The sequence below is a fragment of the Thamnophis sirtalis genome, unplaced genomic scaffold (genome assembly GCF_051295495.1).
Source record: "Thamnophis sirtalis isolate CommonGarterSnake01/CBP01778 unplaced genomic scaffold, rThaSir2_p1.2 scaffold_2, whole genome shotgun sequence".
NCBI lineage: Eukaryota > Metazoa > Chordata > Lepidosauria > Squamata > Natricidae > Thamnophis > Thamnophis sirtalis.
In genome coordinates, this window is record NW_028261382.1 from 166,813,993 (window position 1) to 166,837,799 (window position 23,807).

The 23,807-nt window shown below is 39.9% G+C and overlaps 1 protein-coding gene across 3 annotated transcripts in view; it reads right to left on the reverse strand.

Moving 5' to 3' along the window:
* Positions 1-23,807, reverse strand: part of CDKAL1 (CDKAL1 threonylcarbamoyladenosine tRNA methylthiotransferase) — a 325,960-nt gene that overhangs the window by 197,955 nt on the left and 104,198 nt on the right. For all 3 annotated transcript variants that reach the window (XM_087707390.1, XM_087707388.1, XM_087707389.1), the window contains 2 exons: positions 21,565-21,613; positions 10,518-10,638 (listed from right to left, as the gene is read on the reverse strand). In XM_087707390.1, the coding sequence (XP_087563516.1) occupies positions 10,518-10,638; positions 21,565-21,613 (170 nt within the window). The remainder of the gene's footprint in view (positions 1-10,517; positions 10,639-21,564; positions 21,614-23,807) is intronic.

Consider the following 23,807-nt stretch of genomic DNA (forward strand, 5'->3'; position numbering starts at 1 on the left):
CAAGGTATCAAGAAACTATATAATAACAATTATTTACGCTGCCAACATCTAATTGACTTTCTTTTGCTTAAGAAAGCTCCTAATCCATTCGCCAATATTTTACCTCTTTATTTTGACAGCCTGTTGTGTAAACAGTTATAATTCCTACCACCATCCTGGATCATCAAAAGTTTATGTGTGCTGTCTTGTTGCCAGAATGTCTGGTTGGAGGTACAAAGAGAGTTCAACATAAACCAACATGTAAGGATTAGACATGCAAAGAGGACTCATCTTCTCAGTGTCCTCAAGCCTCTTCAACCCAAAAGCCTCGCTTAATTTATTTCTATTTATAGGAATTAAGTGCTTGCTTTTCTCTATTAAAATTGGTCCTCTTCCCTCTTTTGACATGTTTTAGGAATAAAGTTAAATCGATACAAATATCAGACAAGAGGGGATGGGTCATTTATTCTCAAAACTCCGGAAAGTAGCACAATGAATCAAACACAATCCAATTTGCGGAAGATGAAGTATATGCCAGCAAATTAGGGCAGTTTATCAAAAAAAAGAAGGAAAACAGACTGGCAAAGGCTGCCCAAAAGAGATGACTAAGCAAATGTGTTTTTTATTTTTTTGTTGTAAACACACTCCCCAGCTGTACTCTCGGTCTACCAGGAACTCTCGTTCTTGAGCAAGAAGCTACCTTGCTCCGAGATAACTAAGCACTTTAAACATAGCACATAAACACGTATGACTCACACACTAACCCCAAAGCATAAGAACATTAGACATTCTGGGACATAGAAAAGACACCAAGTCTGGCTCCAGTCTGCAGTGTAAAAAAGTTTCTGGGGCTGCCAAATATGTGCAGTTTGTTAAAAAGGGGATAAAAGTAATGAGTGCTTCATGCTTGGCATTTGCAGGAACAATTCTAACTCCCCCCCAGTATCTTCAAAATAAAAAATAATTTCACAGGTCACCCCCAATCATAAATAGATGTCAGTATTTCCTTAACTTTAGGGAAGCTGTAGACTGGGCATGTGTACATCTGCCTCGACATATAAGAACTCTATAAATCATACTTATCCTTAAAGGAGTAAAATCACTTCAACATATAATAAGTTCTATATACATGACTTTTACCCTTAAAGGAAAACAACAGCCTGCAAGCTGAAATGAATCATCATCAGAGGAAAATAGAGAACAGTTAGACTTAGAATAACTTTATTGTCACTTTGAATGTACAGTAATCGGCATACATTAAAATGAAATTACATTGCATACAACTCTCAAAGGGTCACCACTTCCAATATACACTACACAAACAAGACTACCTACCTACCTACCTACCTACCTACCTACCTACCTACCTACCTACCTACCTACCTACCTACATACATACATACATACATACATACCAGGGGTGAAATCTACTTACCTTCGCTACTGGTTCACAAATGTGAATGCACGCACTCGCTCCACTCTCGCCTCCTCCACGCATGTGCAACACATAAATAATGGACATGAAAGGTTAAGTAGAACAGTGAGGGGGGGGGGAATCTGCTGTGCCACGCAATTTAATTAGCAGGAAATTCTGCTTTCTAGCTAATATAAATCGTGTGTCACAGCTGATCGTCAGAAATCCCCTTTTGCCTGAACCGGTAGCATTTTTTTACTACCGGTTTGGGTGAACCAGTCCGAACCGGTAGCATTTCACCCCTGATACATATATACATACATACCAGTGACGTGCGGTGAGCTTCATGACTGGTGAGGCAAGCGCGAAAGCCCCTCCGAAGCCCCACCGCCGCATCCGCCATAGAGCGGGACCGGGACCCGCTCTATGGTGGACGCGGCACCGGGACTTTAAAGTCCTGCCGCCGGGGCCCTGCCGCCACTTTAAAGCCCTGCCGCCCGGGACGCCCACCCAGCCCATTCCTCCCTCCACTACTGCTGTGTCCAACAGGCCAGGCGTCTCGCGTTTATGGTGGACATAAACACGAGATGCCTGACCTGTTGGACACAGCGGCGAGAACGTCCCTGCCACTGCCGCGCTCCGCCGCCTCACCCCCCAAAAGAAACACACGCACACAAACACAAATTCCTCACAATAAAAAATTACAAATTAAATTACAATCATTTTGAATCCCCCCTCCCTCCATCTGATCCACATATCTTTTCCAGCTGTGGATTTCAACTCTCCTCTTGTCCGCCCGCCATGATGAAAATGTAAAATATTAAATAAAAAAGCAACTTACTTAGGCAAGGCATGATTTGCTGCTCCCAGATCAGGAGGCGGGAGAATCACGTTCCTCCTTTGCATAAGGAATTTTTCGCCTTTTAACCCTTGCTTAACTCTGAGCAAGGGTTAAAAGGCAAAAAATTCCTTATGCAAAGGAGGGCCATAGTTCTCCCGCCTCCCCCTACAGTTATCACTAAGCAGACTCAGAGTCACTGTGACTCTGGAGTCTGGCAGCAACTACCTTAGCCTTTTTAATTATTTTAATTATTCTTTTCTTTTCCTCATGACACTGGTGAGGCCCCGCCTCCCCTGACTGCACGTCCCTGATACATACATACATACATACATACAAACATACATACATACATATGCATATACCACTTATATTATATGACAGAGAGGGGAACAACATAGTCCAGTTCGGATGTATACATGTACATGGCACCAAAACTAATCTTGCGAGTTTACCAGATGGATGGCATAGGGACAAAGCTGTTACAGAATCTGGCAGTCTTACTCAACAGTTCAAAGCAAGGAAAGGGATTCTAGAACATTAATGAAACTGATAAATCAGTTATTTATTTTTTTCCATTGTCAACAAAAAGTGCTCAAAGGGTTTCCAGTCCCTAACAAATATAGCTATTGCTATCTCTATAAAATCTGTTATCTTTGCTAACCATTCCTCCATTGTGAGCATTTCAAAATCTTTGTGTATATAATAATCTTGCTGCAGTTGGCGTGTACAAAAACAACCATCCTTAAGTATTCTCTAATTAAAAATGGAAATATTTTCTTAAAATAGACAGTGTCATCCATTTAAATTAGAATAATTTTAAGGCAGGTCCAGTGGTGGATTCCTACTGGTTCAACCTGGTTCAGCCGAACCGGTAGTGGTATGGCGGACTGGGTCCCTGGAACTGGAAGTGACCCAGGCCTGCCATGCCCCTGAATCGGTTCCCTTGTCACCACCGTTGCCATCTTGTTTTTAGAACAAGTTTAATTGAGTTGTGTATGCATGTGCTGCGAGAATCCAGCGCGCGAGCGAACCAGCAGTAAAGCCAGGCAGAACCCACCCCTGGGCAGGTCATGAGTTGTAAATAGAGTTTTTGCACGGATTAAGGCAAATATAAGAGTTTTTCCATTTTACTATTGCTATTTATCTTTGATACCATGAATATTGATACCTATTACTGATGCTACTATGTAGTGCAAAGTATCACACTTCTAAGAGTTATAGACAGATCGGAATACTCACTTCTCTATTTGAGATTTTTAAGGATGAATAAAGAAGGAAACTGCGGTAAATAATTTTACAGTATGGATGAGTCATAGTTAGGGTAGATCCCTTAAGGCCAATGTGACTAAACCAGCCTAATTTATAAGATTTAAATTTAAATGACATACTCTAAACATGATTAACTCTCATCAAATATTATGATGTTCAGGTTTTGCATGTTTTAATCAAAACTTACATTCAAAGTTTGTGTTCGGGGTGAAATATATGTTAATTATTAAAATGCTACTGTAATACATATTTATCATCCAGGATGAATACTTGATTGATTGCTTAGGAATGTCAGAATCTTAACCAGCCATGCATCCTTTCATCTAAAATGTGGGCTGCTCTTTCCAAACAATCTGAAATACAGATTTAGTTTTGGTGCTGCTATTTACTTAAAATCTTTCAGAAGCCCCAGGGGTCCTTTTTGCAAACTCTAAAGTTGCACTGAAATGGAAGCTGTCAAATTATTTGTAGTGTCTGGAGGAAAAGCAAGGTTGACTCTATTGGCTTTTGGTGGTGGTGGTGGTGAGTTCTCAAAAGTTGAGCTATATTTTTCTCAGGGAGATATTAAAGGCACCCATTTTGCTGTCCTCAAAACAGGTTTAAATCTTAGGTCCGACTTGTGACAGAGTCAGTTGCCTTGACGGAGGTGGGATTGCAATTTGTTCTCAATTTGGGTGGTTGCTTGTCGATCAGAAAGGTCGGCAGTTCGGCAGTTCGAATCCCTAGTGCCACGTAACAGAATAAGCTCCCGTTAGTTGCCCCAGCTTGTGCCAACCTAGCAGTTCAAAAGCATGTAAAAATACAAGTAGAAAAATAGGAACCACCTTTGGTGGGAAGGTAACAGCATTCCATGTGCCTTCGGTGTTTAGTCATGCCAGCCACATGATCACGGAGACGTCTTCGGAAAGCGCTGGCTCTTCGGCTTCAAAACAGGGATGAGCACAGCCCCCTGGAATCGGGAACAACTAGCTCATGTGTGTGAAGGGAACCTTTACCCTTTTTTTCGTCTGTTTTCCATGTCATGTACACAGTGAGAAGTTTTCAAATATCTGAATAGGTAGGTCTGCTTTTTAGTGAAGTTTTATAAAGGACAGATCTGTTAAGCCAGGGGTCTCCAAACTTGGCAAGTTTAAGACTTATGGACTTCAACTTCCAGAATTCCTCAGTGAACCATGCTGGTTGAGGAATTCTGGAAATTGAAATCCACAAGTCTTAAAGCTGCCAAGTTTGGAGACCCATGTATTGGGCAATGGAGGTGGTTGTGTTTGTGCTACATAAACTGGAAATGTTGCATATAAATCAAGGAGAAGGACAGAAGCTGATGAAGGAAAGCAGCAGTGGTGGGTTCTGGATCCCATTGCAACCGGTACTGTGCAATGGGGCCGGGTGACCACCGCCCGCGATGCTCCAGCTGCTCGGCGGAGCATTGCGCAGGAGCAGTACACTCCGTGCACGGAAGCCCCGATCAGCTCAAATACTGGTAAGGAGGACTGGCGGGCAGGTGGGCCCTCCAGAGCACCGTACCTGAACGGTACCTGGTGCTCCCAGCAGGCACTGGTATGCCTGTACTGGAGCATGCCGGTTGTATCCCACCACTGGAAAGCAGGCACAGGGATGAAGGAAGGATCTCTGCAGGAAGAACAAATGGCCAGCTTGAAGGCCCAGAAGCATCAGAATGGGAGATTTGTGAAGAATGGTATGGAGCCTTAGGAAGGACACACCAGGAGTCAGCATGAAAAAGGATAACTCACAGACTGGCTTTCTGTGGGGCTCAAAGAAGACTTATTTTTCTCTCTTGCCCGCCTCCTCTCTAAATCACACAAGACTAAGAGAAAGCGGAGGTACAGCAAAGCTATTTAAAGGAGTTAATAAGAGCATTAAGAAATGGAGCAAGTGAAAAATAGCTACTACTGGTTATGGCTCTATTTCCATGAATGTGTTGGCTTCTAAATTATGTTGACTGATTTCATACCTAAGTCAAGTCATATTGTATTGTCTAGCCAGTTTGCTCAAATTCATGTGCACTGGTTGTTTAAAAAAGTTAGTCTACTCATACCATGTTTCCTCAAAAATAAGACTGGGTCTTATATTAATGTTCGCTTCAAAAGACACGTTAGGGGTTATTTTCCAGTTAGGTCTTATTTTGGGGAAAATATGCTACTAAATGCATCTGTCTGGTTGACGATCTTAACTGGGGCTTATTTTGGGGTAGGGGTTATGTTCTGCCCCCCTCTCCGTCCGGTAATGAACGCAGACACAGGCTTAGCTGTTTGCCACTCTTTATTCACAGCAATTATAATCCTGTTGGCTGAAAGCCCAGACATGACTCACTGACAAAGAGTTGGCAGCAACCCAGACTCCAACAGACACAGGAACACAACGCAGACCAGACAAGGAGTTCTCCAGAATAGTATGAACGGTTGTATCCTGCAAAAGGACTCCTCCCAAAGTCTCTTCTTATATACTCTCTTGGGAGGGGCCAAGCCATAACCACCTGGGCTTGATTATCTCTTATGAGTCTGTCTCCGTAACTGCTGCCTCCGTTTCTCCGCCCTCTGTTGCCTGGCATCAGGGACAAACTCCCTTTGATCTTCCACACTGCTCCATGCCTCAGGCACCTCCTGGTGGCCAACCAGCCTCTCTAGTCCCTGCTCTGAGTCTGACCCCTGCTCAGGGTCCTCCACATCTTCTATAGCAGAGTCAGAGGGGTACTCGCTATCGGAGTCCATCGGCAGCTCCAACGGCTCCTACTGGGCCACAACAGGCTTACATTACAAGCATCCTGAAAAACCATGCTAGGACTTATTTTCCAGTTGGGTCTTGTTATCGGGGAAACACAGTAGTTAAGGGAACACCTAAACTTGGCAATGCACCAATTCCAGAAATGAAGAGAAAAAGTTTCTTCTCTCAGTCAACCATATCACTCTGGTTAACACTGAGATTCCCCCCACCGCCAAATACAATGCAAGAATGGCTTCATTTTTCATTTGGGGAGAGTAAATTCCATGGCATCTCATGGACTAGTCTCCTGAGGTCTACACAGCTCAGAAGTATTGTCAGAACCAGTTGGTACCTAATTTAGACAACAGTCCCAAATGATTTCACTCTTTTATTTACTTATATTGAGTACTCCGTAATTGGCTATGATTCCCCAATCAATACAAGAAGGCTCACAAATCATGTTAAGCCGCAACTCAACAAACCACATTCTAGTTTATTATATTGAGTGAATCTAACCCCGCAGTTTAACATTCGTTTTACCAAAGTATCCATAAGAAAGTCTGGCGCATAAAAAGGCAACAGCCAAAAAAAAAATTTCATTAACAATTATTCTGAGCAGTCTTCCCCATCTTGGTGTCCTCTAGATGCCTTCACCTACAAATCAAAAAATGCATCGGGAAGGGGCTAGTTTAGAAAGAAAGATCTTGAACACTGGATGGGAACAGGAGAAAACCACAGAAATAATCAGCTTTTGTTTAAACTAAACAGTCAGCATTTGCTTCAGTCCTTGAAAGTTCTGTTTTATACTAACAAAGAGAGTTTTCTACTAGGCAAATAAAGGTCAATTCTAGTGCAGCACTTTACGTCACTAGACAAATTTTAGCCAGGAGTTTCATTCCAAGTATGAAATTCGCTTGTCATACAAGCAAGATTTAAGAAAACATAGATTGCAAAAAAATAATAATAATAATCATATTCAATAGGAGTGAGTATAAAATGAAGTCCATGTTACTGTGGGTGCAATCCTTCCAGAGGTGGGTTCCTACCAGTTCGCACCTATTCGGTAGAACCGGTTCGTCAAATCTACCGAACCGGTTAGCAAAGGTTCCACCAGTGCACCCAGAAAGCAGGCCACACCTACAAAAGAGGTTCCAAAAATTTTTGAAACCCACCACTGGATAGAGGGAATGAGAGACAGACACAGAGGGAGGGAAGAGAGAGATACACACACACACACAGACAGACACACAGAGAGAATCACATAGAGAGACACAGAGGGAGGGAGGGAGGGTGGGAGGGAGAGGCAAAGACACACACACACACAGACAGACAGACTCACACACAGAGAGAGGAAAAAAGAGAAAGGAAGGAAGAAAGAAAGAAAAAAGAAAAAAAGAAAGAAAAAGAGTGAGATGAAAGAAAAAAAGAAAAAAGGGACAGAAGACAAAAGGAAGGAAAGAGAGAGAGAGAGAGAGAGAGAGAGAGAGAACGAACACATGGCCAGCAAGCCACTCCCACCAGGTCACATGGCCGGCAAGCCACTCCCACAAAGGAGGCCACACCCACAGAGTAGGTTCCAAAAATTTTTGAAACCCACCACTGAATCCTTCGCACATTTATCTAAGAGTGAATTCCACCATAAACAATAGGCATGATGTCTAAGTAAATCTGTAATATAACAGTGTGTAAAATGATAAACAACTTTTCTTAGGTACGGATTAAAGTATTAGTTTATGTTTATATGCAAATGTTAAGAACACAAACACTCTTAAGAAACATTCGTTTGAGCAAGTTCGAATTAACATGGCTTGCAGCACAAGGCAGCTTGTTGTATAGCATTCAGTTTGTTCTTCAAACAGGTCAAGGTAAAGAGAGAAGAAAGGAAAAAAAATGCATTGAGGAGTGGCTATTAATAAACTCAACCACCCAGTACATTTTTGTACTATTGTGTTGCAATCTGGTTTGCAAGAGCAGGATTAAGAGAGAAGTCTAATCATGTAATTACCACGATCCCATAAATGTCTGTACTTAGAATGGCAAATAATTAAGCTGCATTTTGGACAAGTTCCTTGTACAGCACTGCTGGATCGTTTGGCAATTACACAGGAATGCTTTGAAGTCTTAGGTAGAGAGGACAGCCCATCAAAATTGAAATATCCCTAAGTTATTATCAATACCAACTTGTCATGACTCTTCACACTCCGTGACAACAAGCAATGCAGTAATGAACCCGCACGGATATGAACTTGTAACATGAGCCCAATGCCACAGGTTAAGAGTAAACTCAAGCAGAAATATATTCATGGCCTGCTGCTGGAGATCAGGAAATTGAACTGTGGCATTTATTCGTGCAAAGCACCAATGCAAAAGAGAAATTAACAGACACTTAATTCTAATCCTTGTAATAAAGCACCTGTTTCATTATCTGTACATTCTTTTCAGTTACCAGTTGTAATTGAGTAACTGCAGATCCAGTGAGACCATATAATTTTCTTTCTAGAAAATGAGATGAGGATTCCATTGAGTTCTCTTTGGAAAAAACAAGGGAGCAATCTGTACATTCCCCTTCACTTCTGGCAGAATAAGAACAAATCAAATCACCAAAGCATAGCATTAAATTTTAATCCCACCTTTATTATTTTTTAAGTAACTCAAGTTGACAAGCATATACAGCATTGTATTCCTTCTTCCTATTTTCCTGACAACAACCCCATGATGTGGGTTGGGCTGAAAGGAAGCAACTGGCCCAGAGTTACCCAGCTGCCAAGAATTAATCTAGAATATTCCACTGAATTACAAGTCAAAGTTGTCCAAGAAATCTTGTATAGGTGTTCTAAATTCACATAGTGTACTTTTTTTTCAGCATCCAAAGGGAGAATAATTTTCTTGCTTCAATATCTGCTAAACTAAGGCTGAAATCACATCAACATACAGAATTTGCCTGAGGATGGGCTCCAGCAGGAGTCCGAAAGCTTGGAAGACAAAACCTCTGGTCTCAATGACAAACCCAAATTGAATCCTGCACCATTATCCCAGGACATGTACATTCGCCTTAATTCCAGAGGTGGTATTCAGCAGGTTCTGACCAGTTCTGGAGAACTGGTAGCAGAAATTTTGAGCAGTTCAAAGAACCAGTAAATACCACCTCTGACCCCGCTCCCATCTATTCTCTGTCTCCTGATTCCCAGCTGATCAGGAGGGAATGGGGATTTTTCAGTAACCTTCCCCTGGAGTGGGGAAGGAATGGAGATTTTCCAGTATCCTTTCCCTGCCACGTCCACCAAGCCACGTCCATCAAGCCATGCTCACAGAACCTGTAATAAAATTTTTTGAATCCCACCACTGCTTAATTCATAATGATAATGTTACCACTGGCTTAGGTTGGATGGGATTGTCAGGGAGGGTAGAATGCTGGAGGAAAGTAGCAGGGAGGATGCAGAAAGGAGAATCAAATCTACAACTGACCACAAAATCATTGCCCCTGCTGAAACTAGTGACTATTTGTCTTGTTGCCTATTCTGGAGGTTGGGAAATTGTAAATTCCAAAGCTCTCCATAAAATCTGCGTTCTGCAGATATTGAGCTTCATCATGTCCTTAAAACTGAGGCAAATACACTGGAGTACAGGCAAACTCCAAAGATTATGTATGAATGAAGCTTATTTGTTCCAAGCTCAAAAATAATCTTACGTGGATTCCAATATATTACGTTTTGTTTCTGTTTTCTAATGTGCCCATCTGCTGTAAATGTTTGACGCATATGCAGAACAAGACATGGCTTAAAATATTTGGCGTTCTCTTAAAGTTGCTATACCTTGACTCCCACTATTTCCTTTCCAAGGTGATCTGATCATTCCCCACGGTGTAAAAATTGTACTCTTATATAGGTCACCTTTCCTAGACTACTTGTGATTACTGAAGCCAAAACATATCTCAGAATGGTTCCTCTTAATCTCGAAATGGTAATGGGATCTGGATTTTAAAAGCTACGAAAGAAAAATTTGTTTGCACACTAAAAAGACTTAGCATATATGCAACATTGCAAATATTTTCAAGGAAACAAACCCAAAAGAACCGAAGAAATACACAAATATCTTCAATGTTTAAGACTCTAAAATCTAAGCAAGTAATCAGCAGTTTAAAGTATTACAATGTTGCCACTGGCGTTTTCAACATTTTATTGTAAACTGTGCCTGATGGTATCATTTGGGCAGCACTGCATTAAGAACGAACAAAAATCAAATTGAATTTCTAGGCAGTATTGAATATTTTATGTCAGTTTGAATGATGCTTACCCTGTATTGATGGAAATGATTTCTATCAGGGGGTTCTTTCTAATCTTTGGCAAATCCAGTCGCGCTCCCCCCAGCCGTTTCCCATTATCCTTTTTCTGTCCTAGCAATCTTACAGAATGACCTTCAAATAAAGGAAAATGCCGTTATTATACATACAATCCATCGGTTTTAGAAAATTCTAGTTCAGCCTATTGAATTTGTTAATAAACACACATTTTTTTTGTAAAAAAAACCTTACAACTCCCAAATACTTACTGTATTTTTCGGACTATAAGACGCACCGGAGTATGACACACCATGATTTTGAAGAGGTAAATTTTTAAAAAAGCTTTTGCACTCTGCACGCTTTGTTTTTTGCACAAAAATGGGGGGGGGCATGCAGAGCTTTGGGAGGGTCTTAGAGTGTTCCTGGGGCTGGGGGTGTATCCAAAAACAAGCAAAAAAATAGCCCGTTTTTCACACAAACGGGCTGTTTTTTGCAAAAAAGAAAAGGGCATGCAAAGGGTTTGGGAGGCTTATAAAGTGCTCCTGGGGGCTGGACAGGGGCAAAAATGGCCCGTTTTTTGCTCTTTTTTGTCTTCCCCAGCCCTTAGGAGCACTTTGCAAGCCTCCCAAACCCTCCTGGGGGCTGGGGGGGGGGCAAACAAATGGGTCTGGTTTTAGCCAAAAAATGGCATGGATAGCCTTTAGGAGGCCTGGTGAATGGCTGGTTTTTCGCTCGTTTTTGCCCTCCACAGCCCCCAGGAGCACTTTACAGGCCTCCCAAACCCTTACAAAGCCGAGGTGGCGCAGTGGTTAAATGCAGCACTGCAGGCTACTTCAGCTGACTGCAGTTCTGCAGTTCGGCTGTTCAAATCTCACCGGCTCAATGGTTGACTCAGCCTTCCATCCTTCCGAGGTGGGTAAAATGAGGACCCGGATTGTTGTTGGGGGCAATATGCTGACTCTGTAAACCGCTTAGAGAGGGCTGAAAGCCCTATGAAGCGGTATATAAGTCTAACTGCTATTGCTATTGCTTTGCATGTCCATGTTTGTGAAGGGGGTGGGATTTCAGTAGGCCAAAAATGCTGTATTCAGTGTATAAGACGCACCTAGATTTTCACCCTCCCTCTTTTTTGAGGGAAAAAGGTGAGTCTTATACTCCGAAAAATACGGTACTAGGTAAAAAGTCGATAAATGAAATGGTCACTAAATGGTGATTGTCTGTACTTTTCAAAAAATATATTAGGGGATTTCTTAATAATGTTTAAATTAACAATATCTTTAACTTTGTCTTGATCATTTCTGTTCATTATTGGAAATCAGAATAAAGTTAGGCATCTGAATAAAGGTCATATTTCAGCATTATTGAAAACCATTAAAAACAACTTTTCTAAGTTTATAGAAATAGGTTAAAACTTCTATTTAAAGAGCATTTTTGTACCTAGGCAAAGGCGCTCAGGAAACTCATTAATCAAGTAGTGTATTCAGTAAAGTTCTAAAACATGGTTGATTTTATAACTGAGGACTATAGTAATTTGAATTAAGTAATAACTCAAATATTGTTTTCTTCAAGCTGAGCCCTGTTTTTGGTTACATGGACTAATACGCCGTCCATGCATGAGTGCTGTTTCTAAAGTTTAAAATCTTGAATTAGAAGTAACAGTCTGACTGTAATTAAAATCAAAAGGCTTCCTGATTAGACTTTGTGAAACAGTTTAAAACAAGGTAATCAAATAAAAAATGTAGACATTTTGTTTTTCTTTTACCTACAATTATGTTAATAAAGCTTTTTTAAAAAAAGCAAGTATTAATGCCAGTAGTTTTGGAATGAGCTAAAATCTTACTTTGTAGTTTGGTTCGTATATGACATCACCCAACCATTTTTAATTCGGGTTTAGACAATCCAGCTCTATACCGTCCCATTTAGGTGCTTTTATTTTTAGCCAAAGCGCATGCGCGGAAGGCTGAGTGCATGTGTGGATGGGGCACATGCGAGTGAAGCATATGCACGCACTCACATTTGCAAACCAGTAGGGAAGGTAAGTGAATATCACTCCTGAGCTTAGCACAATAGATGAACCCAATTTAATGGGAAGAGAAAACAATACCGTATTTTTCAGAGTATAAGATGCATCTCCCCCCCAAAAAAGAGGGTGAAAAACTGGCTGCATCTTATACATTGAATAAAGCATTTTTGGCCTCCCGAAACCCCACCTCCTTCACAAACATGGACATGCAAAGGGTTTGGGAGGCCTGTAAAGTGCTCCTGGGAGCTGGGGAGGGCAAAAACGAGCGAAAAACCGGCCATTCTACAAGCCTCCTAAAGGCTATGCATGCCATTTTTTGACAAAAAAGAGAGCCATTTTTTTGCCCCCCCCCCCCAGCTCCCAGGATCATTTTGCAGGCATCTCAAACTCTCTGCATGCCTCGTTTTTCACAAAAAATGAGGTGTGCAGAGGGTTTGGGAGGCCTGCAGAGTGCAAAAAGGTTTTTTTTTTTAAAATTACCTCTTCAAAATCTTGGTGCATCTTATACTCCAGTGTGTCTTATACACCGGAAAATACGGTAAATAGAAGGCTTCCACTCTTTGCTTGCATCACAAAGTGGGGGGGGGGGGGGAAGCTGCCCGTGTGGACATGGTCATAGAAACCCAGCCATTGCATTACAGAGAAACCAGTTTTCAGATTAAAATATTTGATGCATTTTTGGCAATAAAAAAACATCGTAGCAATATTGGAAGCATCAGTATCAAATAAGCGTAGGTTGTACTTTATGTTCTTATAGTATCCAAATACATTGTGTAGTGTTGCTTAATATACAGCTGCATGAAGGCTTTCTCAAGCTATTTGTATAGAACTTGATCTACAAAATAATCACATTTGCCTTATAAGGACAAATAAACTGGAATGACTGAAACTCAGCAGTAGAAGCAATGCCTTTCACATTCTTCAAGTAAGACTGGCAAAGTCTAAAGTTCTAGAAATCTGATGTTGGTCAGCACTGCTGAATTGAACAAATCAATGGTCCAACTCTGTGGCTGTATGTTAAGATAAAATATCCAGGGCAGGGATGGGTTCTGACAATCCGCTCAGGGACATGCACCGCCCGCACCGCACACGCTTGATGCGCACAGTGAGTGTATGCTCAATACAACTAAAAGTGCTCAGTGTATGCGCAGAAGCAAAAAAACCAAGATGGCGGTGCCTATGCCACCGGCGGGAGAACCAGTTCAGGGATGTGGCAGGCCTGGGTTGCTGCCGGTTCCAGCGACTCAGGCTGCCAAATTACTACCAGTCTGAATCGGGAGGAACCCACCACTAATCCATGGATATTCCCTTGTTTCCTTCAAAGCTCATCTGATCTTTTCTTATACAATTGGCCACATCCTCAAAACAACACTCATGACATATTCTCAGAATTCCAGAAAATGCCCCTCAAATTGAGAAACAATTGGCTTAGGGTGACGTCTCCCTCTCTGAATTCCTTAAACAAGTTTACATTTGTGAACTGAGCACAAGGAATCTAATATTTAACGCTACCATGATAGACGAATTTACTGAATTTTTCACTGATATATTGCTCAAGCAAAGTAGAAAATTAGCACACTAGCCTTTTCAGAGTAAGGCTGAAATTTACAGTTCAGAACCCAAGCTTTATTTTTTTTTAAAAAAGATAAAGAAATATAAAATACAACAGTACACTGAGAAAGATGAAACAGAACTGTATTTAGAAAAAAAATTAAACAGTACTGTAAAGGTTTATTATTTTCATATCATGATACAGTACATCAAGAAATCCATTTTAGAGTACTGGAATGTACAGGCTGTATCTGTAGTATTCACTAATGATTCTTTCTTGCTATATCACATTAATGATGGTGTTATCATTAGCTAATTAAATAACTAGCTATTTTCTAATGCTATTACTTACAAAGGATTCTTGGATTTAACAATATGCACACAGGCTTGTTAATTAAAATAAATGTAAAGTCTTCGCACTGTTGGAAATATCTGAGTCATCACAAAGCTAAAAATACCTAATGAAAATTAATGCTCAAAAAATACTAAAGAAATAAAACATCCTTTTAAAAATGTTTCTTATCATAAACAAGCAAACAAATCAACAATCAGGAACCCATACATTTAAATAAATTCAAATACATCAAGTACCATGAAGGATTGTGTCCAGGTCACTTTGGCAATTGGCAAATGTTAACTACTAAATGGCTAAAGCACTGAAGCAATCTCTTTGCAACTATTAATTAACCCAACAAAGCTAGATTAATAACAGTATTAATTAAAATTCATAAATATGTAAAGTATATTCTCATTTTATTAATTTTCTGATGAAGCAGATTTAGAAATTAGAAAATATTTTATGGTAAATATATTATTTTGCACTATGGGCAAAACATTACATGCTTGTTTTAAATGACATCCATTAAACCAATGCAGTCATTTCACATTGTAACAAAATTAAAACAATGAAATGGAGTTTAACAGGAGTTTATAATATTAGTTGATTTTTTTTTACAAATACTGAAGTTATTATTTGAAAAAAGTTCCTTTTGTAATGTTTCTACGCTGCACAATGATCTAAAGGAAAGCCATTTACTTACTTACCCTGTTTCCCTGAAAATAAGACCTCTCCAGGTAATAAGCCCAATTAGACTTTTAAGCGCATGCGCTAAAATAACCCCTCCCCTGAAAATAAGCCATCCCCAAAAATATTGCAACACAGCAGCAAACATGAAATGACCAAGAACTCTATTTTCAATATAGCCAAAATAAAATTTTCACCAATATCAAGAGTCTCACATTCTCTTTCGTTAAAAAAGTGTTAATAAAAATTAAGATTTTTATTTATTTTATATAACTGGTTTTCAGTTGCTAATTGGTCAATAACTATGTCAAAACCCCATGATATAAACATAGTTTTATAAAACTATAAAACTATATTGGTATATTATGAGCTGTGAATAAAGTAAAAATAGTCGAATATCACACAAGGTCTCACTGAAAGAGTGGAAAGAAGGAAGAAATAGCAAACAGGTATAATTTGATTACTCAAATATATGCTCATAGGGAACCAAAAGCTAGTAGATATATTAATTTTTTGTCTTGCCAGACAAAGCAAATAAATATAGAACCAATGAATTGTATGAGTGGTGGTAGCAAACTCAAATGATTACCGTATTTTTTGCACTATAAGACGCTCTGGACTATAAGACATGCATTACCTTTAGAGGAGGAAAACAAGAAAAAAATATCTGCCTCCCAGTATTCATCTGGCTAGCTTCCTTGCAGCAAACAGCCTGGCCAGCTTCAGCACATTAATGCAGCCCCAGCACATGGCTCGTCAGGGCTCCGCTCTGTCGCGCCCACCACCGGTCAACTGAACTGAGCTGCTGCTGCTGGAGAACCTTGGAGTCTTTGCTGCTGAGCGTCTGATTGGCGATTATTTGCCGCCTGGAATACTGTTGATCAGCTGTTCTAGATGTCAGAGATCACTGCCACCGCCTATTGTTGCCTATCAACTGCTGCCCGTTCGCCACCGCCCATTTTCTGCCGCCCTAATGGCAGCGGCGAATGGGCAGTGACAAACAGACAGTGGTGAACAGGCGGTGATGATCGGTGGTGAACGGGTGGCGAATGGGTGGCGAATGGGCAGTGGCGAACAGGCAGTGATGGTGATCCCTGCTGCTTAGAACAACTGATTGGCGGTATTCTGGGAGGCCAATCCAGCTGCCAGTCAAGTGCTCAGCAGCAAAGGTTGCAGCATTCCCTGCTGGCGCTGCACTAACCCCCCCCCCCAATATTCACTTTATAAAATGCACTTTTGGAGGGGAAGTGCGTCTTATAATGTGAAAAATACGATAAATTGTATTACAATTTATACTAATCTATAATAATTTGCTATCTACACATATAGGTTGTCCTTAACTTAGAACTGTAACTGAGCCTAAATTACAGTTGTAAGTTGTGGTTGTAAGTCAAGACATCACATAATGGGACCCAAATTTTTGACATTTTTGTAGAGATTATTAAACTACTGGAGTAGTTCAGTGAAATGGATTGTTTTAACTGGTTATTAATTTCAAAGTGCGGTTTAATACGATGGCTTAATAAAAGTCAACAGTCGTAGTTTCTTGGTTCATTTATCAGAGAACTAGAGCTTGATGACATGGGAAATACCTTGTCATATCTCAGTTTATTATGGTGATATATAATTTTAAAAAAAAATATTCAGATACTATGGAAAAACGCAGGTGATATGTATGTAACTTCAGTATCGGAATATTTACAAATTGAGTGGTGGGAATATCATTATGGATAGCAGGCATTTTAAAGTAACATTTTATTGATGAAAGATATTACCAGTTTAAGAATTCAGTTATTCATTAGCTGTTCTCCAATTACCCAAATCATACAAGTTATACTGATATATGTGACACAGGAACCCACACATGATTACACAAGCCAATTACCTCCACTAGGCCAATAAGATCCCATAGATTAGGCCTCCTCCGAATTCCATCAGCCAGTCAATGTCGACTGGCAACTACCCGGAGGAGAGCCTTCTCGGTGGCTGCTCCGACCCTCTGGAACGAACTCCCCGTGGAGATTCGTACCCTCACCACCCTCCAGACCTTCCACGTAGCCCTTAAGTCCTGGCTGTCCCGACAGGCCTGGGGCTAAAGACTTCAACCCCACCCGAATAGTATGAATGTTGCGCTTTTTAACGATGTATTGTCTTCATGTATGTAACTTGTTTTGTCCTTCCCTCCCCCTGAATTGTGAGCCGCCCTAAGTCCCCTCAGGGAAAAGGGCGGCATACAAATAAAGTAAAATCAAAATCAAATCAATTAAATCAAGTTTTATGTAAACCAAAACAATATGGGTTTTTCAACAAATTACATTTAAACAACTATGGCTTAATCTTAACTACAAATACACATTGATTCTACTTTTCAAAGTTAAAATGTCCAGTTTAGTGGTAAGTTCTAATACAACATTTTCAAGACTTTTAACACTTCTTTTTTTCAAGTTTATTCTATTAGTTTAACTCTCATCAGGCAGCTTAATTTCCTGTGATTCATGTGCCTTTGTTTAGATTGGAAATGGGAAAGGTGCTTCAGATCCAGCATGGGTATTTGGTATACCTGTCAACAGCTCCTCAAACAAGCTGTGTCTTTTCCTGAATAGCTGCACGTTCCCTTCTTATGATGACTTGCAACACTGATGAGTAATTAGCACTGTTAATTAGCACCGTGCTAATCTACATCCATGCTGTTACAAAAAAAGTAATACCATGCACAGAATTAAAGTATCCGTTAGTTCAGTGGTTCCCAAACTTGGCAACTTTAAGACTTGTGGACTTCAACTCCCAGAATTCTGCTGGCTGGAGAATTCTGGGAGTTGAAGTCCACAAATCTTAAAGTTGCCAAGTTTGGGAACCACTGCTTTAGTTATATGACTAAAGAAGCCCAGAAAGTAAGGATGTTGAATTTATAATATTTTATTTACGCAGATTTTATGATCACATCTGAAGAAATATCAGCAGCGATAGTAAAATATTTTCTGCTCTGGGTACATAGTACTAGGAAACTGCAGTCAGCCATCCAGTGTGTACAAAAAAAATATCTGTATGTTTCTCACAAATTGATGACTTTTTCCCACCCCAGAAGGGCAGTGAACTTATGGAGAGGGAAAATGTCACATTTAATATGGTTCAAGGAGAATTCAGGAGAGCTCTTTTGTGCTTAGGCTGGTGTCTAGACCGACAGACATGTTGTCAATAAACATTCTCTACTTTAGCCTACACAATGTACACACAGATCATCTTGTGAGCTTTTAGTGGCCCACCAATAACAACAGATTGATTGGTATGGTAGCTAAACAGTTGGCAAATATTAGTTAATATTTAAACTAGGAACAGATAGACCATATTAACCAGACAGGTTAATGTGATTGAGATTTAGAGGGGTGAGACGAAGTCTGAAAAAGTTCAAAACTGAAGTAATTTCCTTTTACTTGTTTACAGTAATCCTGTCCAGTGACCCATTTCACAAAATCTTCTGTGAAACTCAGGGCCAGTGTAGGTTTTATTCAACCGGAAAGTCTAGTCTTCTCTTAATCCAATATGGATACACTTGACAAAATGCAGCTGTTTTGACGTTTTGCAAGAAGCTTTATGGTGTCAAGAAAAGTGTTCAAGTTAGCTAATATTCACAGCATTAAAATAGCAAGAGCACAGGCACAATATATATTTTTTTTAACGAATACTGTAAAAATCAGTTTAAGGTAGGATTATATTTCTAATGTCCACTCTGTTTCATAAATCCAGGAGATGGGCATATAAGATGTGCATTCTAAATTCCATGCAATGCAAGCTGTAAAACTTGATTTTGTTTCATAGGAGAAGGAATAAATATTAGAACAAGAATGCTAAACTCCTCCTTCACCTATCAAGGAAATGTTGAATTGGACAAAGAAGGGTTTCTGTAGACAAGCAACAGTTGCCCTGAGGAATACATGTCTGGTGCATTTCTGCACTTTCCTCCTCCCAATTCAGCCTGCTACAATAATTGGTCAGCCAGATGTTAAAGTCTACAATCCACTCACAAGTCGTAATTCTAAATGATAAAGCTCAACATATGTAACTTTTTAAAAAATCATACTATTTTTTTGTAGATGGAGTCCACCATTATTATCTATATATTTCAAAAAAGAGCATGGAAACTGAGAGGCTGTGAGTTATGCCATATTACCCAATTTCTGACATGTCTAAGAGTAATGGGAAGAGTGAAAGATGCCAAGAATATTTGGTTGCTACTATCTAGTCTCCTACCACGCTGGAGTCCAAAATCATTGTTGCTGTACCTCCAGCAGTCTACACAGCATGGCTAAGAGCAGAGGTGGGTTCCTACCAGTTCGCACCTATTCGGTAGAACCGGTTCATCAAATCTACCGAACCAGTTAGAAGAGGTTCCACCAGTGGACCTGGAAAGCAGGCCACACCTACAGAAGAGGTTCCAAAAAAATTTGAAACCCACCACTGGTCCTTGGATATGATTATTCTACACTATCATGCTCATATTTACAACATTCAGTGCCTCTGTGAAAGGTAAGGATGACTACTGCGTTTGTGGTGCAATCAGAACATTGCGTGTGTTGAAGTTGTTTTAACGCAAACCAAAGATGCCTTTTAAAAAACAAGTTCACATCATATTCTTATGCATGCCAGTGCTGTGTGTGAGGTAATTTAAGGTGGTTCTGACAAGTGTCGTCGGCATCTTCATATCCGGTCACATGGGCAGCAAGCCACTCCCATCCGATCACATGGGCAGCAAGCCACTCCTACAAAGGAGGCCATACCCACAGAGTAGGTTCGAACAATTTTTGAAACCCACCACTGGCTAATAGTGAGAGACACTGGGAGATACACTTTGGTAAGCTCCAAAAAAGCAACATTTTATGTAGCAGTGTTTCATGGTAGATGAGCTCTCATAGAAGTAGTTCCTTCATGGGGACCACAGAAAATGCAGAAATTTGACTTTAGATAATAGAAACAGTTTACACACGCGCACACAAAAATTATTTAACAGTGGATTTACACTCATCTCCCCCCCCCCCCACCACTTTATATATTTGGAGGTGGATCTAGGAGGTATCTTTAAGGTCAGTTATGAAGCTACAGCCATGGCGTTCAGAATTAGTTTGCTCTATTCCTCTTTCCCGTTGTATTTGCCATCTTTCATCTTTTTCTTTTCCCTCTCTTCTCTTTCCCCTTTGTTCCCCTCAGAGGAATGATGGGCATCTGAAGTTATCTTTTAATAATAGAATAACAGAGTTGGAAGGCATCTTGCAGTTTTCTAGCCCTTGCTCAAGCAGGAAATTCTTATACCATTTCAGACAAATGGTTATCCAATAAAAGACTTTGCTGCTTTTACGCCATCCTTTCATTACATTACATTCTGCTAACTTGGCTATAATTATGAAATTTAAAATCCTGTATCTCTGATTTACATTCCGTTTTTAAAGGCCATAGAAGATACTTTTCTGGAAGGAAGGCTTAAAGGACTCTGTATAGATGTTGCAAATACCTATATTCTCTCAAATATACAATCTTTTTGTGTGCATTCTGCACAAAGTCATTTTCACTAGACCCCTCTCTTATTTCATAAAGCCTTAAGGTAAACCTCAACGTCACTTACAGTCTCTCATAAGTAATTCCATATTTTTCTCTCTTTCTGTATGTTTATCTTATATGGACTATATGTATACTGCCAAACCCCAAATTTAATATTTTTATCTAACATCTTCTGACCATCATCCCAAAGGTGAATTGTTACATTACGGTTTAATGATCTTGGCAAAGTTTGCATAGATTTTATTGGAAGTTAAGATTTTATAACAATTGGATCCAAATGACAAACAGGATGCAAGTGGGGTCAGCTGCCATTAAGAAGCTGGTTTCAGTGAGAGCTTTAATAAAACGGATCACTTAATGTTTAAGTTGGCCAAACCAGTTATTTTCAGTATAGGAACATTTTAATATTTTCTCTATTCAAATTATGACTTGTGAGTCTTCTTTACAAGCTATACGAACTAAGAATATAAAGGCACTTTATGCTTTATAAAATTCGTACCACGTTTTTCGGTATTTTAAAAAACCCAGTATCTCTGATGGAACACTTGACATCTGATACGATTAAATGCTGCAGCAAATGAACATTGATTTGTCTGAAATACATGGTGATCTGTATAATATAAAAAGGAACACTGAAATTCAAATTTAAAAAAAAGTATTAAATATTAAAAAAACAATTACTGAGCAAGCCAGCTAGGGTGATCTATATTAATTTGGGTCAGCTTTCTGTATATTTTTTTTGTGATGTATGTGGCACTTGCTAAATATTTACATTTCAGTCAGTATTTGGAACGTGTATGGGGTATATTTCGACAGGAGGTTCCTTAGGGATATACTGTATGTGATCAAAGCAACATCAGGAATGAGCACTGAGGAGAATGAATGTGTGCATTATTTCAGCTGAATAACTTACCCTTAATAGTTTCCTCAACAACTTCCACTACACGATCTATCTGTTGAACCTGAAACGCAATAGATTAATAAATCAAGCTGTGAATATTCAGATGACCTTTGAAAGACCCTTTTTCAAATACATTTTTGAATGTATTTAATCCACATAAAAAGGAGCCCTTCCACTTTTTGCAGTATGCTTTCTACTCGCAGGTTTCTGCTTGCAAGACAGATTGAAAAGGGAATCAAATAAACGTCAATGCCTAGGTTTTACTGCACTCATATTGTGCTTTTAAAATATAAAAGCCATCTTACAACAAAGTTTAGCACCAATTTCATGGCAGCAAAAAGAATTACTCAATGCAGTAAGAACCAATTATAAAGGAAAGGCCTTTTTTCCCCCAGAAAAACAGCTTACATAAATCTACAAAGTACAGAATTTATATAATTATTAATGGTGGCCAATAAGCTCTACTATTAGCAAGAATTGACAGCATCCCCTGAGCAAGAGAATAATGGTAGAAAATCTGGAAGACATTCAAATTCTGCACTCCAGTCTCTTTCTACAAAGCCTGATAAGCAATTTTACAGCTCAGTCACTTAAAATGTCTACAGAGAAAAAACCTGGAAGTTCAGAGTTACAAGGACCAGCAACATTCACTAAGAATCTCAATGAAAATATCCTCTTCAAGCCATGGAATTAAGCAACATCTTATTCACATGCTATGACAGACCCAGTGGTGAGATTTAAACTTTTTTACTACTGGTTATGTGGGCATGGCTTGGTGGGCATGGCAGGGGAAGGATACTGTAAAATCTCCATTCCCTCCCCACTCCGGGGGAAGGTTACTGCAAAATCCCCATTTCCTCCCAATCAGCTAGGACTTGGGAGGCAGAGAATAGATGAGGCAGGGCCAATCAGAGGTGGTATTTGCCAGTTCTCCAAACTACTCAAAATTTCTGCTACTGGTTCTCCACAACTGGTCAGAACCTGCTGAATACCACCTCTTGCCTCGTGACCCGTCAAAACCGCGCTCGACTAAGCCACACCCGATTAAACCGCGTCACTGACGTCATCAACAGGGCGACAACAGGCAGCGCGGAGAAAGAAGGGCGCTTTAAATAGCACTTTGAAAGCAAGCCGATTCATCTTAAGGTAAGGGTTAGGTTTAGGGTTAGCTTTAGGGTTAGCTTTAGGGTTAGGGTTAGGTTAAGGGTTAGGGTTAGGTTAAGGGTTAGGATTAGGGTTAGGTTAAGGGTTAGGTTTAGGGTTAGGTTAAGGGTTAGGTTTAGGATTAGGTTTAGGAGGGTTAGGTTTAGGTGTTAATTTTAGGTTTAGGGTTTACAGTGTGCTTCTGTCTCCGCACTGTTGTCGCCCTTTTGATGACGTCAGCGACGCGGTTTAGTCGGACACGGTTTTGTGGTGGAACCCTCTTGCCTGACCATAAATAATCCAATGGAGAACATCCTTATACATACATACAATCAGTGTTCTTGTATGAGATTGGTTAATATAAACTGAAATTTTAAAAAAAGATGTAGGAATGTCAAAAAACTTCACATTGCTTTTTTAAACCAATGTAATGCTGTGGGTACAACTATTCAATTGTGTGAAATAGCCAAAGTGCCTTTTACTGCCTGAAAAGGTTACTAAGATCTGTATTGAACCACAAAAGAGGGGTGGGGTGGGGAGCTTCCCTGTTCAACCGTTTTCCAACTCTAGTGGGTGAGCTCACCTGTTTCTTAGCTGAGGGACCCAGCATTGCCCAAAGACATTTCCGTGGTCATGTGGCCAGCATGACTGCACACCAAGGCACACAGAATGCTGTTACCTTCCCATCAAAGGGATATCTATTTATCTACTTGAGTTTGCATGCTTTCGAGGTAGGGTAAGAATGGGAACTCACCCCGTCATATTATACTTATGGGGTTTCGAACTGCCAAACTTACAGTCGCCAAGCTCAGCATCTTAACCGCTAGGAGGCTACCGATAGATAAACGTGTTGTTTGGATTCGCATATTGTTGAATCCAATTTGTATCAGTGAATACTTTAAAAAAACAGGTTTAACATGAAGCAGAAATCTTAGTCATAGCTGGAAGTAGCATGTGTTGTGTTTAATGAAATTAGCAAATGCTTTTGGGAATTCCAGTTTCAGACATCCAGAATAGATAACCATGTTCTGTTAAAAGAGCCACAGTGGCTTGGTCTGCATATAAAATGAACTCAGAATACTTGCATTTTACACTAATTTTTTTAAAAAAGC